At 36.2% G+C, this 16,497-nt stretch overlaps 1 protein-coding gene across 2 annotated transcripts in view; it reads right to left on the reverse strand.

Annotated features, from left to right (window-relative positions):
- Window positions 1-466: 466 nt before the first annotated feature.
- Window positions 467-16,497, reverse strand: part of KLHL4 (kelch like family member 4) — a 110,198-nt gene continuing 94,167 nt past the window's right edge. For both annotated transcript variants that reach the window (XM_079764894.1, XM_079764893.1), the window contains exons 7-11: window positions 13,393-13,617; window positions 11,654-11,816; window positions 8,383-8,595; window positions 3,163-3,334; window positions 467-1,553 (exon numbers count right to left, since the gene is read on the reverse strand). In XM_079764894.1, the coding sequence (XP_079621020.1) occupies window positions 1,494-1,553; window positions 3,163-3,334; window positions 8,383-8,595; window positions 11,654-11,816; window positions 13,393-13,617 (833 nt within the window). In that variant the 3' untranslated portion in view covers window positions 467-1,493. The remainder of the gene's footprint in view (window positions 1,554-3,162; window positions 3,335-8,382; window positions 8,596-11,653; window positions 11,817-13,392; window positions 13,618-16,497) is intronic.

Consider the following 16,497-nt stretch of genomic DNA (forward strand, 5'->3'; position numbering starts at 1 on the left):
TGGATAATAAATTAAAAGCCTCCAGAGGAAACAATAATATGTGATCAATCATGAGCTTTGCTAATTAATGCTTGTGTCTCATTCTCTATTTCTCCACAGTCACATTAAGATAATGAATCTCTTTCAGGAAGAGGATTATGATATTCATGTATCACGTTTATGCGCTTTGGATTCAAACAAATGTGGCTTTACCACGTAGTAGCTGTGTGGTTTAAGACAAGTCACTTCACCTTATTTTTCCAGTTGTCTCATTGTTGGTTTCACATACTACAATACAAAGCCTGTTTACAAGAATATATTGCAGAAATTCTAAAATTGTACATTTACTTGAAAAGTTGTTTTCATCAAGAAGTTTTTTCAACATTTTATCTTAAATATTTTTATAATGGGATAAATGCAAATAAAAATTTAAAGGTAAAGTACAACCCAACTAACCATTTTGTTTTTTTAATTTAAAAATGTTTATTGTAGTATGCATATTCTTAACATTTTCTACAGGATTAATATAACATTAACAGAAAAGCATGTATTGCTACATAAAAGATAAATACAGAATTTTCCATGGATATCAAACATTTTTGTGTTTCCATGTGTTAATATTGTAGAATAGTTTCTCAGTTCTATTGTACTTCAAAATTGTTTTTAAAAACTTGTTAAAATTAATGGTAGGTGTTGGCAGAGTTCACAGAAATGTTTGAAGGGAATATTACTTTCTATACAAGTAAGACCCTGACATTTTACAGCAGAGGTCACAGGTAATGTTCATATGATAAATATTCACTATTTTGTATATGAAATTACCATAATATTTCACTGGTAATAAATCCAACATGTTAAGTAATACCAAATTTATATGTATGTTCTGGAAGATGGTACTATAAAAGAGTAAGTTTGTGAAAATTTTAATATATTGTGATTACCATAACAAATTATACCAATGAGTTTTTCATGTTTTTTCCCTTGTCGACACAGTAAAAGCTTCCCATTAATATATGTAAGGTATTATTATTTATTTGAGGATATTGTTTGAATAGGAGAATGATGTCTTACTGAAAATCAGACTATATTTTAAGCTTTAGAGGTTCTTTTTATATTAGTTGTGGTCCAGATAATAGAGTACCTTTATTTGAAATAGAAAACATTTTTAATTTCTCAGCCTCTTAACTTAAAAATTAACAATGCTTTTAAAGCCTTTCATACTTTGGCCACTATCAATTTCCTTTAAACATCTTAAAGTAATGAGGCTAAATCTAGATGAGCAGATTTCCATGTATATTATCAGCTGTAACACCACACAATCTTAACACCTACTTGTAATTCATGTTTAAAAGTTGATTTGGTTTCGCAAATGAGAGCAATCATAACTACATATTAAAATGATGCAAGAATTTTTATGTTTGATTACTAATTGAAGGAAAGAATATGTTTCTTCCTCCTCTCTTCTTTCTACTTCATTTCTTAAAATTATCCAGTTTTTCTCCATTGAGATAGCTTTATGGTAGCTTCACCACCACAACGCATGCACCAGCTCTTCCAATGTTAACAGGAACTTCCTAACACAGGAAACAAAAACAGGAAAAGAACTGATGTTTAAGTGAATTCTGTATTTAGCATAGTATAGCATATTAGAGTTGATAAAGTCCTTAGCTATTCTGGTCTAACCTTCACCTTGCATAAAGGCAAGGGAAAATGTAGCCCAGATAACAGTCCAGTGTGGTAGAAAAAACAACAACAACAACATAGTGTTTAAAAAGATGTACATATGAGATTGAGGAGCAGGAGATATTGAGTAAATTTCACCTCTCTGGTAATTTTCTCACTTGAAAAATTACAGCAAATAATACTTATCCTTCAAGGTTTTTGTTAGAGTTAAGTGAGATAATAAATGAAAATAATTTGTCATATAGAAGTTAAAACTCCATTATTTGTTCTCTTTCACTCTTTCTGACATCACACAATGAAAGAGTGAAAATCCAGGAACAGAATCCAGGCATCTTAGGTACTGGCATACAATTTTCAGAAAAGTAAATTTAATCACCTGAGACAATCATTTTGATTATTGTATTTGACCTAACTTGTTTGCTAAAATGTTTTTTTTTTTTCATTTCTAGTTGGTCTTAAGCATTGATACAACCAACATGGAATGATTTGAATATTTTCAAGGGTCTTAATGAATCAAGTTGTTGAAGGAATGAGATAGAGATCCATTATCAGGTATCATTACATTAACATATATTTAGAACAGTAACCAACACGCTATGTAGAGTACAGAGCAGCAGGAAATCAGTATAAGGAAAGGTGAAGTTAGATACCAAATACAAGGTTTGCATGTTTGTGGAAATGATGAAGAGTTAATCATATTTCATTTTTATTAACCAATTATTTAATTAACAAACCACCATTAGATATTTTGGAATAAGTCTAGAGCTATCCCTAGAAAAACTGTCACAAGCATCAAGTTTGCCTTGAGCATTCTCGCAATGTCCTTTCAGTGCCCCAGCTTATATACTGTCATTATAATTTCTTTTGTTAGATGCCCAGAACTTTTGAGAGGATTTAATTCCAGTCTCTTACTATGCACTAAATTTCTTGAATGACTGATTAGAAGTTATGACTAGTGCAGTTTATAAATTTCTATAAGGAGGGGATTGAAATATTTTCCTTCTTGGACACCAGTGATAAGAAGGGGCAGATATTTATGGATGAGGACATTGCTCTTTGGTTCTCAAGTCATAATATATACGTAGGAAATTGGCCAAATAGTAAAGCTCTTGAATTCTGTATTTAGCATAATATAGCATATTAGAGTTAATAAAGGCCTTAGCTATTCTGGTCTAACCTTCACCTTGCATAAAGACAAGGGAAAATGTTGCTCAGGTAACAGTCCAGTGTGGTTGAATCTGATTCACTATAATGTGAAAGAAATGATTACATAATATCAAGTGACTGACTTTCATATAAATACTGATGGATCCTGCTAATGATCAATTAGATCATCTAGTAGTTTTATATAGCTTAGATAAAGCATGTTTTACAAATTTTGTGATATGAATCTGATTAGACCCTAAAGATGAAGTGAATGAAACTAATTTCAAACATATTTTAAAATATATTTTATTAAAACCTGAAATATACCAATTTGAATACTTTTAATAAGAGTACCTGTTTCCATTCATCTTTCTGTGCATCATATGACTCAACGGTATTCAAATAAGAATGTCCATCATATCCTCCAACCACAAAGAGTTTGTCTCCTAGAGTACACACAGCGACAGCATCTCGAGGAACACTCAGAGGCGCCACAGTTGACCATGAATCATGTTTTGGATCATACCTTAAGAGGTTTAGGAATACATTTGAGAAGGAAAGTCCAATATAGTATTAAAATAAAAAATAATAGGTTTTAATAAAACGTATACTTATCTAATATAAGAAATTAACATACCTTATAAATATCAAGTGTGGTCTAACTAGTAAATGTGAAAGATAAGTACATGACAAAACTCTCTTCAGCCACCAGAGGACACTCAAAGCATATAAAAATGTATTTTCTTTCCAAAAAGATCATGCATTTCTTTGGTTGGTACTTAGATTTTCTATGAGGAAATTTCACTTATTAGTGTCTTAACGTGTGAAAAATGTTCCCTCTCTCATTTATTATGCTGGTCTCATTTTTCTCTTATTCTTTGTATATCAAAGTTATAAATGAAATGCCTGATCTTGCTTATATGAGAGTTAAAGTTTTAAGTAAATCTGAATATAATTGTTTATTTAATTTAAATATATTTTTATTGATTTTAGACAGGAAAGGAGAGGGAGAGATAGAAACATCAATGATGATAATCATTGATTGGCAGCCTCTTGAATGCCCCCTATTGGGGATCAAGCCAGCATCCCCGGGCATGTGACCTGACCTGGAATCAAACTCATGACCTCCTGGTTCATAGGTTGATGCTCAACCACTGAGTCACACTGGAAGGACTGAATATAATTGTTTTTTAGTTTCATAGAATGTCGTACCATGGTTTTAATACTGTTTTTGGCTAGAGTGGCCATAGCCTTATTCTATATTTTTCCCCTTTGAGAGTTCCTGTTTATCTTTGCAGGAGCCTAGGATTATTTCCACTTTAATTTGAAGTTCACTTTTTATCCCAAACCTTCCTCTAAGCAAAATGAAAGATAATTCAGTAAATAATATCAATTAAAATCTTCACCAGGAATTCTCTCTTAAAATTTTAAGTCTATATTTTAAAAATACATAATGAAAAAATCTAAAAGAAGTGAACAGTAAAAGAAAACTCCTATAATTATACATGAAAATATTCTTTGATTTTATATTGGCTTATTTGTAAAATTTAATGATAAAGATGTATTTTATAAAGAGACATTAATTAATTAGCCTCCACTATTTTCCTTATATTTCTACTATCCCTCTTATTTATGTTTTTAATCTCTTTAATCATATTCTAAATAATCTTATTCCAGCTTATATTTGATCTGACCTTATGTCCAATAATATTTTTAATAACGTCTGAGATTTTAAATAATTAAGATCACCTCAATGTCCAGAGCATATTTTTTAGTATCATGTAGCGTATCACCTTAAATTCTGATGTTATAAACCCAGAACCAGATAATCCATAGCTGTGCGCTTTAGCTAAGCTGCATCTTCAACACAATTGCTGTTATACTCTGAGGCTGCAGTCAGCATAAGAATACACACATGGATGAATGGTGAATAAGGGATCATAAAAAGATTTCCTTAGAGATTTGCAACCAAAACCCAAGAGTGTCATGCATATGAATGATAATTAATACTAAAAATATGGCTAATGTTAATATTATCTGGATACTTCTTGATTAAATAGAGGAATTTGGGGAATGTTGAATCTTTTGAAGAAAATAAATTGTAATATGGTTACTATCTGTAAAGACACACAGGAGATATTATTAAACACTAGAGGCCCGGTGCATGAAATTCATGCACTCGGGGGTCCCTCAGCCCAGCCTGCACCCTTTCACAGTCCAGGAGCCCCCGGGGGATATTCGACTGATGGCTTAGGCCTGCTCCCCACATCCTTAGTGCTGCCGTGGAGGCGGGAGAAGCTCCTGCCACCGCCACTGCACTCATCAGCTGTGAGCCAGGATTCTGGTTGAGTGGTGCTCCCCCTATAGGAGCGTACTGACCACCAGGAGGCAGCACCTGCGTTGAGCGTCTGCCCCCTGGTGGACAGTGCACGTCATAGTGACCGGTCGTTCCACCGTTTGGTAGATTTGCATATTAGCCTTCTATTATATAGGATAAAGTTAGTCACGATATTTCTTTCAAATTAAAATAGCATAATGTCTTTCCTTTTTGCTTTTCCATCTCTCCTTATAGTGGAACTAAAATGGAAGGGAAATAGTTATAAACTTATTCCTGCACTAAGAGAAATGATGTTGGGAAGTTGGACAGATACATGCAAAAAATGAAACTAGACCACAAACTTACACCATACACAAGAATAATCTCAAAATGGATAAAAAAGTTAAATGTAAGATGTGAAACCATAAAAATTTTAGAAGAAACTATAGGCAGCAAAATCTCAGACATCTCTCATAGCAATATGTTTGGGCAGTGATGGCGAACCTATGACACGCGTGTCAGCACTGACACGTGTAGCCATTTCTGATGACACGTGGCCACTGAGGTGGCCGCATGCCGAGGATGAAACATTTGCTGCTCCTGAGGATGAAACATTTGCGAAATAATGTTTTTTCCTCAAAGTGACACACTACCCCAGTTATGCTCAGTTTTTTGGCGAAGTTTGACACACCAAGCTCAAAAGGTTGCCCATCACTGTGTTTGGGAGTACATCTAGGGCAAAGAAAATGAAGGAGAAAATACACAAATGGGACTATATCAAAGTAAAAAGCTTCTGCACAGCAAAATAAACTATTAACAAAACAACAAGAAAGCACACTGCATGGGAGAACATATTTTCCAATGATATATATGATAAGGGGTTAATTTCCAAAATATATAAGAAACTCATACAACTTAACAAAAGGAAGACAAATAATCCAATTTAAAAAAATGGGCAAAGTACCTAAAGACACTTCAATGCAGGAATTTGTGCATGGGGGTGGGGGGAGGGACCGCAGGAGGTTGGCCAGCAGGCCCTGATCTAGTTGTGTAGATGTGCTGAGGTACAGCAAGCAAAGACCACAGACAGAGCTCCCCCAAAACGGTCTGAACACCAGCTACGTTCTGAGGTGGAAATACAGCTCTACTTCGCTGCCCGCGCTCAGGCCACCTCGCTCTCCCCGGGGCAGAGTTGCTGACAGACAGACAGGTTGTCTCTCCTACCTCAGCTGCACATTTTCTTGGGGTTCCACTCCCAAGCATGATAGCTGACTTCGGCCAATGGTGGCACACCGCCATAGGAGCGCTAGCCAATCAGTGGTTGGGAGCCTGGAAAGGCACCGGGCTGAGCTAGAAGTGGCTGACGGGGTCAGAAGGGTGAGCAGCACTGTGAGGTAGCAGAGGTAAGATGGCGGTGGTGCTTGCTTTACATCTTTGTAGTTAGGCTTCTGCCTTGCCCTTTCTGCCCCCTCCCAGCTGCTACTCTGTCTCGATCAGCGTCACGTGTCACGGTCGCTCTCCTCCTACAGGCTTCCCAGACCCAGATTCTCCTGTGCCTGGAGCCTTAGCTGGGGGGAGGGACTGTGGGAGGTTGGCTGGCTGCCAGTGGGAGGGACCAGGGGAGGTTAGCTGGCCATGGGGAGGGACTGCAGGAGGTTGGCTGTGAGAGCTCACTGACTACCAGGGGGCAGCTCCTGTGTTGAGCATCTGCCCTCCTGGTGGTCAGTGCACATCATAGCGACTGGTTGACCAGTCGTTCTGGTTGTTTGGTCACTTAGACTTTTGTATATATAGATAGGCTTTAAAACGAAAACTGTTACAAGAGAAAAGAAACACATCATATAATGATAAAAAGGTCAATTGATAAAGAATGTATAAAAAATATAGACATAAGAACACAAAACAGCACAGCTCCTAAATATATGAAGCAAACACTGACAGAATTGGAGGGAGAAAGCACTATAGTAACAGTGAAAGTGCTCAATTCTCCACCTTTAATATTAGATAGAATAAGCAGACAGATAAATAAGTACATGGGAGACTTGAACAACATTATAGACCAATTGAACCTAAAAATATAGATATAAAATATTCTACTCCCAAAAAACAGAATACACATTTTTCTCAAGTAAACAAGGAAAATTATCCAGGAGAGACCACATGCTGGGCCACAAAACAAATATGAATAAATTTAAAAGAGTTTGAAAACATGCAATGTGAAATTAAACTATAAGTCAACAGCAGAGGAAGACTGGAATATCTACAAATATATGTAAAGGATATAACACATATTTAAACAACCAATAGTTTTGGTTGTATTTTTCCCTATACTTGCAATCCCATCCATTCTTTTGTATGCTTACAAACTATAAATTCTAATTACTCCATGAATTTCTTTTGAGGACACCATCCCATACTGATCTCTGTCTTGTTAATTATGATAGTTTTAGTGACTGTAAATTTTTAATTTGGTCTTATGTTAATACTAGAGTCCGGATACATGAAATTTGTGCAAGAGTAGGCCTTCCTTCCCCCGGCTGCCGGCACTGGCTTCCCTCTGGCACCCGGGACCCGGGCTTCCCTCACAGTCCTGGCTTCATCTGGAAGGTCATCCAAAAGGATGTCCCATCTAATTAGCATATTAAGCTTTTATTATTGTATATTATTTTACTATTATATTTGCATATACATATTCTGTCTTTAAGGGGAATGTAAATGATATAACTACAGTCATGTGACTGATTTTAACAAACATATATTTTATTAATTTAAATAAATGTCTCCCATTCAAAGAAGTTATCTTTGGGAAACTAAATACTTAAATACTCATTGTTCACAACATTATTAACAACTCCATTAGGAAATTCTTTCTGTATGTTATATGGTGGTCTTTCTCTTTTGATGATTGATTTTTTAAACAGTAAAGTTATTTTGATTTGAGCTGGTGAATAGTTTGAGTGATATAGCTTGGTGTAAAATTAATTTATTATTACATCCCTTTTGTCTCACTATTTTATAGGGTGACTACCAAACAATAAAACAGCATATTATCTTTATATATTTTTGATGGGTCTAAAACACATAATGAGGAGGATTTCTTCAAAATATTTTAAGCCTAAAAGTAAGTATGCAATTTTAAAATGGACTGATCCTCTGAAATGATTAACACTTATTTGGAAAACTATATTCTGGCAGCCTAATTTTTTCTAAAAAAATAACCAAATAAATACATATATAAATAAATATAAATATTTTACCGTTCCACACAGTCAGAAAGCCTGGAGCAATGGTTAGAAGCAGGGGCATCATGACCCCCAACAGCATATAAGAATCCATTGTATGTTGTAACTCCCACACCTCCACGTCTTTTGGACATTGGAGCACACAGACTCCACTTGTTAGTGTGTGGGTCAAAGTATTCCACTGATTTGAGGCAGGAACTTCCATCACGTCCACCAATAGCATACAGCCTAGAAAGAAAAAAACACAGAAATTTATGTTTATCCAATTCATGCATAGAATGAAAGTAAAAGAACCTTGCACAAAGCATTTTAAGTTTCTGACTATACATGGTAGGCAAAAGTAGGTGTACAGTTGCTCATATGGAAAATAACAATAATCCTACATAATAAAATGGTAATATGTAAATTACCATCACTCCGCTACGCCCACGATTGGGCCAGCAGGAGGCGCAGGGGGCGGGACTCAGGGTGGCCAGGGTAGCTGATTGGGCCAGCAGGACGCTGAGCTCGCGGCGCCACTGGCGCCGCGAGCTCAGCGTCTGTGCCATGGCTGCCGGAGGCTTTCGGAAGGCCTGGGGCACCGGCGGACAGCCGGCCAGGTCCCCCGCGATCAAAGGCCAAAGCGGGGGACCCGGCCGGCTGTCTGCTCCGGCGCAAGGCCTTTCGAAAGCCTCCGCAGCTCCGGAGGCTTTCGGAAGGCCTGGGGCACCCGCGGACAGCCAGCCCGCTGGTGCACCAGGTGCATGATTAAATCATGCACTGGGCCTCTAGTACAATAATAAATAACAATACAAGAATAAACTCTGTTTTGCGTACTCACAACTGTAAACCTACTTTTTCCTCATTCTGTGTATTCTGCTATCCTAAGATTTTCTAGCAGACAGTCTGAGTTTTTGAATGGAAGTCACAATAAGGTCTACCACTCCAAACTTGTGGAAGTTACTTTGAAATAATAGATCTACCCTACTCCAAACTTGTGAAAGTTACTTAGACATAATAGATTAAAAGATCCCATGGGAAATTATGTACAGAGAAAGAAGGAATATAGTGAAAACATTCTTAATATTTGTCAATTATACCTCATTAAAAACAACCTTACAATTTTACCTAGGTTCAATTGCCTAGCATTAAAATCCATATTGTTTTTATTAACTACTTTATATAGTAAAAAATATAATTGTCACTAGGAATATGTTAACTTGATAAATGACTAAGTGAATAGAATAGAACCAAGGAAAACACTTTTTTTCCCCATAAAGATATAGTGGCTATAACATTTCTTCCATAAACTTTACTAAGCCATATGTCTATAACTGCCATTCATGTTCAGTTTTGATGGGTGGTAATAGGTAGGATATTGTTACTGAGTCACCTGATAATCATTCAGGCCAGGCCAGCCAGGATAAACAGATTTCAGAGTATTTTAAGCTCTAAGACACTCTAAGGCTAGGTCTCCCCTTAACTATAGACATTCCCTACGTTTTCTTGCATAAGGTGCTAAAATCAATCTACTGAGCCCATTTATGGGAGGTATTGGCTTGACACAAGGTCAGTACAAACACACAAGACTGTCTCCTGCCACTTGTTCCATCCTGATGTCTAAATTTCTCTTCATTCAAGTCCCTCCTATATGATGGTCATTGTCTCCAAAGGTCCCTTGTCAGAAAGTACATATGATTAATTGAAATAAATAATAAATTCAAGCTCTTAGCAATCTCTAACATCATTGGGTTTTAATATATTAGCTTGTTCTTATAGGCAAGTAATCAGGAAGTAGGAAAGATTTAGAAAGATGGAACCAGATGTAATTCTAGAGTTGGGAACCCTAAATACTCAAGACAGTATATGGTAAAGAACAAAAATAAAACTTGCCCTATTACAAAGATAGCCAAAGTCTTGATAAGTCAAGAATAAGTTATTATGTAATAAATGGAGGCCTCTTGAAGGTAAAGCTGGGATTGGTTTGAATGCAGAAGTGCTTCTCAAATTTAATGAGCACACAGAGTCACTTGATGATCTTGTTAAAATGCCTATTATGATTCCAAAGGTCCAGAGTGGAATTAGGATTCAGCATTTCTAAATAGATCTTAGGTGATGCTGACACTCCTAATTCCAGGACCACATTTGAATAGCAAATGATTACAGAATATTTAATTAAATTTTCATTTTGGACAAGTATTTCCATCATAATGAAGGCAGAATTCCAACGAAGGCCTGTTATTATTCTTTTTCTCTTTATTGTTGAAAGTATTACAGATGTCCCTTTAATTTGCTTGTTTTTCCCATTGATCCATCCCACACCTGACCCTCCCAGGCCTTCACCACTCTATTGTCTGTGTCCATATATGCATATAAGTTCCCTGGTTAATCACTCCTGATCTATCCCCTACCCTCACCTTCCCTCTAAAATCCGTCAGTCTGTTCAATGCTTCTATGTCTCTGGATCTATTTTGTTCATCAGTTCATTAGATTCCATATGAGAGTGAGATCATGTGATACTTGTCTTTCTCTGATGGGCTTATTTCACTTAGCATAATACTCTTCAGGTCCATCCAAGCTGTTGCCAATGGTAAAAGTTCCTTTTTTATAGCTGCATAGTATTCTATTGTGTAAATATACCATAGAATTTTATCCACTTAATCTTCTGATGGGCACTTGGGCTGTTTACAAATATTAGTTATTGTAAATTGTGCTGCTATGAACATAGAGGTGCATATATTCTTTCTGATTGATGTTTCTGATTTCTTAGGATATATCCCTAGAAGTATGATCATTTGGTCAAATGGGAGTTCCATTTTTTATTTTTTTGAGGAAACTCCATACTGTTTTCCACAGTGGCTGCACCAGTCTGCCTTCCCATCAGCAGTGTACCACAGTTCTCTTTTCTCCACATCTTTGCCAATACTTGTCATTTGTTGATTATTGATGGTAGCCATTCTGACAGGTGTGAGGTGATACCTCATTGTCACCTCACCTGAGGATATTTTTTCCATTGATTTTTAGAGAGTGGAAGGGAGAGGGAGAGACAGAGAGAAATACTGATATAAGAGAGACACCTCAATTGGTTGCCTTCCGTATGCCCCCAACCAGGGCCAGGAGCCTGCAACCGAGATACGTGCCCTTGACCAGAATCGAACCCAGGACCCTTCAGTCTAAAGGCTGATGCTCTATCCACTGAGTCAAACCGGCTAGGGCCTGGGAATGTTTTTGATTGATGGAGCACATCAATGAAGTGGTGTAGCACATGACCTAGGAGCAAAGACCATGCACGTTTTGGGTTACTCACTTGTTGTTTAATGCAGCGACAGCAACTGTGCTTCTAGGAATTGACATACTAGCCACGTAATTCCACTGACGTCCCTCAGGGTCCCATCTTTCTACAGTATTTAGATAACTCCATCCATCATGACCACCAACAGCATACATTGGTCCTTCAAGTGTGGCTACACCTAAAGAATAAAAACAGCATGAGGGCTCACCTAGGTATAATACATATAATGGCTATTATATGCAAGCAGCAAACTGCTTAGAATTTGATTTTGTTTCTTAAATGTTTTTGTGCACACATGAATAATTTACTGATCTTGATATGAAACTAAATATGGTATTTTAACCCAAGAAAATTTTCAGGCATAGTTACTATTATCATGGAAACGTATCATTGTTGTCATACTGAAGCCAAAGGAGGTAGGGGAACACATCATTTCTGAGGATGTGATAGATAAGGGAAATCGATTTTCCTGGCATAATTTAATGCCATTTTTAAAGTAAGAAGTAGATGAGATATGACTGAACCTTAGATAAATCTTAGAAATGTAGGCTAACTGTTGTCTTTCTAATGCCTGTTCTTGATTATAGGAATAAAAAAGGTTCTCATCAGGTAACTAAATAGACAAGGTTTTTGAGAAGTATTTAAAAATGTGTTATATTAGATACTATAAATACCTCCTTTCTAACTGCTTCTCAACTGTTCTGGGAATACATGAGTTCCCCCCGCCCCCACCTTCTTTACCATCTCAATGAGCTCTCAGGTATATCCGCATCACCTATTCTATCTCTTTAGTAACATCAATATATTTTAAAACTTGCTCTGATTTCTCTGTAACATATATTTTCTAAGCTATGTTTTTGAATTACTGCCACAACTGAGCTGAATATAATTAATATAATCAAACATTTGAAATAGACTATTTATCAGATAATTTGGGGGCAAATGATACCAGACCTGGATCTGCCACTTTTTAGCTGTGTAAAACAAGATCTGGAAGGTAGGGGAGGGTGGGGATAAGGGGGAGAGATCAACCAAAGGACTTGTATGCATGCATATAAGCATAACCAATGGACACGGACACCAGGGGGTGAGGGCATGAGTGGGGGGGCAATAGGGGGATAAGGACACATATGTAATACCTTAATCAATAAAAAAAGTAACAAGGAAATTATTGTTTAATTTTTTCAAAAGACTTTATGATATTGAAAATGTATGAAGATTAGTATGAAAAAAGATGTATCCTAACAGATATTTAGGAGAATCAAAGTTCTCCACTGTTCTAGATGTCTCCACTGCATCTTTCCTAAACTTTTTTATAAACTCTGGATTACATATAACTTAGAGCTGCTCTCAACTGAAGTGGATTTTCCCTGCCTTGGATCTGCATCATTGGCTTTTTGCTGAAATATAGATTTGCCTATTATAGAAAGGAACATGATTCATCTAACTAGAAACACATCTCTCCATTATCAAGTGCTCTTTCCTCTAAATTGAGTTTGGAACAAAACTCTATTGTAGGTTTGTGTTCCTCAATAATGTAATCCTTCTCAAAGTTTTTATCCATTGTAATAAGTATGACATCTGAAATAAGAAAAAAGTTTTAAAGGCTTTGACTATTTGCTTAAGCTTTTCAGCATTTTGGAGACATTTTGACTATGGGATTTGCTATCCCAACAATATGCAGCTGAATTTAATTTTTAAATAGTTCTGTGAACTATACATTCTTTATAAACCATATAACATTAAATTCTTACCTAAGCCATGCCTATGTGTTGACATGGGAGGCATCACACTCCAGATTTTGCCAACTGGATTAAAACATTCCACAGTATTCAAAGTCTTTAAACCATCTCTTCCTCCCACAATATAGAGCTTATTATCAATAACTGAAACTCCAAACTGAAGCCTACGGCCATTCATAGTGCCAATATGTAACCAGGTATTGGTCCTGAGGTCATATTTTTCTATTGTAGTGGTACCTGTTAGAGGGATATTGAACAATGGTTAAAACCAATTATATAGACACCTATCCTCTTCAAATTACTCCAAAAAATTCAAGAACAGGGAAGACTTTCAAGCTCTTTTTAAAAGGCTAAAATTATCCTAATACCAAAACAAGATAAAGACACTATAAAGAAAGAGAGTTATACACCAATATTCCTGATGGACATAGATGCTAAAACCCTCAACAAAATATCAGCAAATCAAATCCAGTAATAAATTTAAAAACATTAAATACCATAATTAAGTAGAATTTATTCTGAGGATCAAGTTGGGCACAATATTTGCAAATCAATAGATGTGATATATTACATAAATAAAATGAAAGATAAAAATCACATGACCATATCAATAAATGCAGAAAAATCATTCAATAAAATCCAACACCAATTTATGATAAAAATTCTCAGCAAAGTGGGAATAAAAGGATCATACCCCAACATAATAAAGGTCATATGGGAAAAACAGCCAACATTATACTCAATGGGCAAAAACTAAAAGTGTTTCCCTTAAGATCAGGAAGGGGTGTCTGCTTTCACAACTCTTATTCAACACAGTACTGGAAGTTCTAGTCTTAGTGATCAGGCAAGAAGAAGAAATAAAAGTCATCCAAATCAAAAAGGAGGAAGTAAAACTGACATTATTTGCACATGACATGATATTGTATATAGAAAACTACTAGATCTAATAAATGAATTCCACAAAGATGCAGGATACAAAATCAACATCCAAATATTGATGGCATTTTTATACACTGATAATGGACTATCAGAAAGATAAACTAAAAAATCAACCCCATTTACTATTGCAATAAAAAAATAAGGTACCTAGGAATAAATTTATCCAAGGAGGTAAAAGACCTATACTGTGAAAATTATATGACATTTTTTAAGAAATAAATTTAGGAATATTATGCTGAGTGAAATAAGCCAGTCAGAAAAGGATGAATATCACATGATCTCACTTAAAATGTAATATAATGAACATAATAAACTAAGAAACAAAATAAGTCCAGAGGCATGGAAGTTTGGAACAGATTGACATATCTCAGAGGGGAGGGAGGTGGATGGGAAGAGCTTAACCAAAGAACTTATATACAGATATGAATAACCAAAGGACATAGACAATAGTGTCTTAAAGGCCTGGGGTAGGACAGGGGCTGGGAGGAGTGGGATTAAAGTGGGCAAGGAAATTGGGGGATATCTATAATACTGTCAACAACAACAGATAATAATAATAAAATATAGAGAGATGCATTATTCACAATGAAAAAAATTAAGAAATATACAAATAAGTGGAAGGATATCCAAGTTCATGGAGTGGAAGAATTAACATCATTCCCAGAGTCATAAAAGCATGAACTGACTGTTGAACCTCAGAGAGAAGTCAGGGGAGAGTGGATGGGAAGAGATCAACCACTTAACCTGTATTATATATGCATAATCCGTGAACACAGACAATGGGGTGGTAAGGGCCTGGGGTGGGGACGCGAGATGGAAGTGGGCTGGAAGAGGTTAATGGGAGGAAAAGGAGGACCTATGTAATACTTTCAACAATAAATGTTTAAAAAAAGAAGAAAAAAAGCATTAACCTCATTGAAATGCCCATACTACCCAAAGCAATCCATAGATTCAATGCAATTCCTATTAAAATACCAAGGACATATTTCACAGATATAGAAAAATATTCCAAAAATTTATATGGAACCAAAATAGACCTTTGCAGTCTTGAGAGAGAAGAACAAAGTTGGAGGTATTACAATACCAAATATCAAACTATACTGCAAGGCCATTTTAATGAAAATAGCCTAGTTCTGACATAAGATCAGGCATATAAACAGTGAAACACAACAGAGAGCCCAGAAATCAACCCACATCTTTATTTATTTACTTATTTTTTAAATATATTTTATTGATTTTCCACAGAGAGGAAGGGAGAGGGATAGAGAGCTAGAAACATCGATGAGAGAGAAACATCGACCAGCTGCCTCCTGCACACCCCCCACCGGGGATGTGCCCGCAACCAATGTACATGCCCTTGACCGGAATCAAACCTGGGACCTTTCAGTTCGCAGACCGACGCTCTATCCACTGAGCCAAACCAGTTTCGGCTCAACCCACATCTTTATAGTCAATAAATATTTGAAAAAGGAGGAAATATCATACACTGGAGTAAAGGCAGTCTCTTCAATAAATGGTGCAGGGAAAACTGGACAGATACATGCAAAAAACAAACCACAAAAAAAAAAAAAGAAACTAGATCACCAACTGATACCATACCCAAGAATGAAATGAAAATGGATAAAAGATTTAAATGTAAGTTGCGAAGCCACAAAAATTCTAGAAGAAAACATAACAGCAAAATCTCGGACATCTCTGGCAGCAATATTTTTGCTGAAATATCTCAGAGGGCAAGGGAAACTCAGGAAAAGATAAACAATTGGGAGTACATAAACCTAAAAAGCTTCTGACCAGCAAAGGAAACCATTAACAAATGAAAAGAGAACGCACTATATGGGAGAACATATTCACCAATGATACATCTGGTAAGAGGTTAATTTCCAAAATATATAAAGAACTTACACAGCTCAACACCAGGAAGACAAACAATCCAATTTAAAAATCAGCAAAGGACCTGAATAGACACTTCTCCAAATAGGACATACAGATACCCAATAGACATATGAAAAATTTATCAAGGTCACTAATCATCAGAGAGATGCAAATAATTAAAAGAACAATGATGTATCACCTCACACCTGTCAGAATGGCTATCATCAACAAATGACAAGTGCTGGCAAAGATGTGGAGAAAAAGGAACCCTCTTGCACTGCTGGTGGGAATGCAGGCTGGTGCAGT

This window comes from Cnephaeus nilssonii (assembly GCF_951640355.1).
Source record: "Cnephaeus nilssonii genome assembly, chromosome: X".
Taxonomy (NCBI): Eukaryota; Metazoa; Chordata; class Mammalia; order Chiroptera; family Vespertilionidae; genus Cnephaeus; species Cnephaeus nilssonii.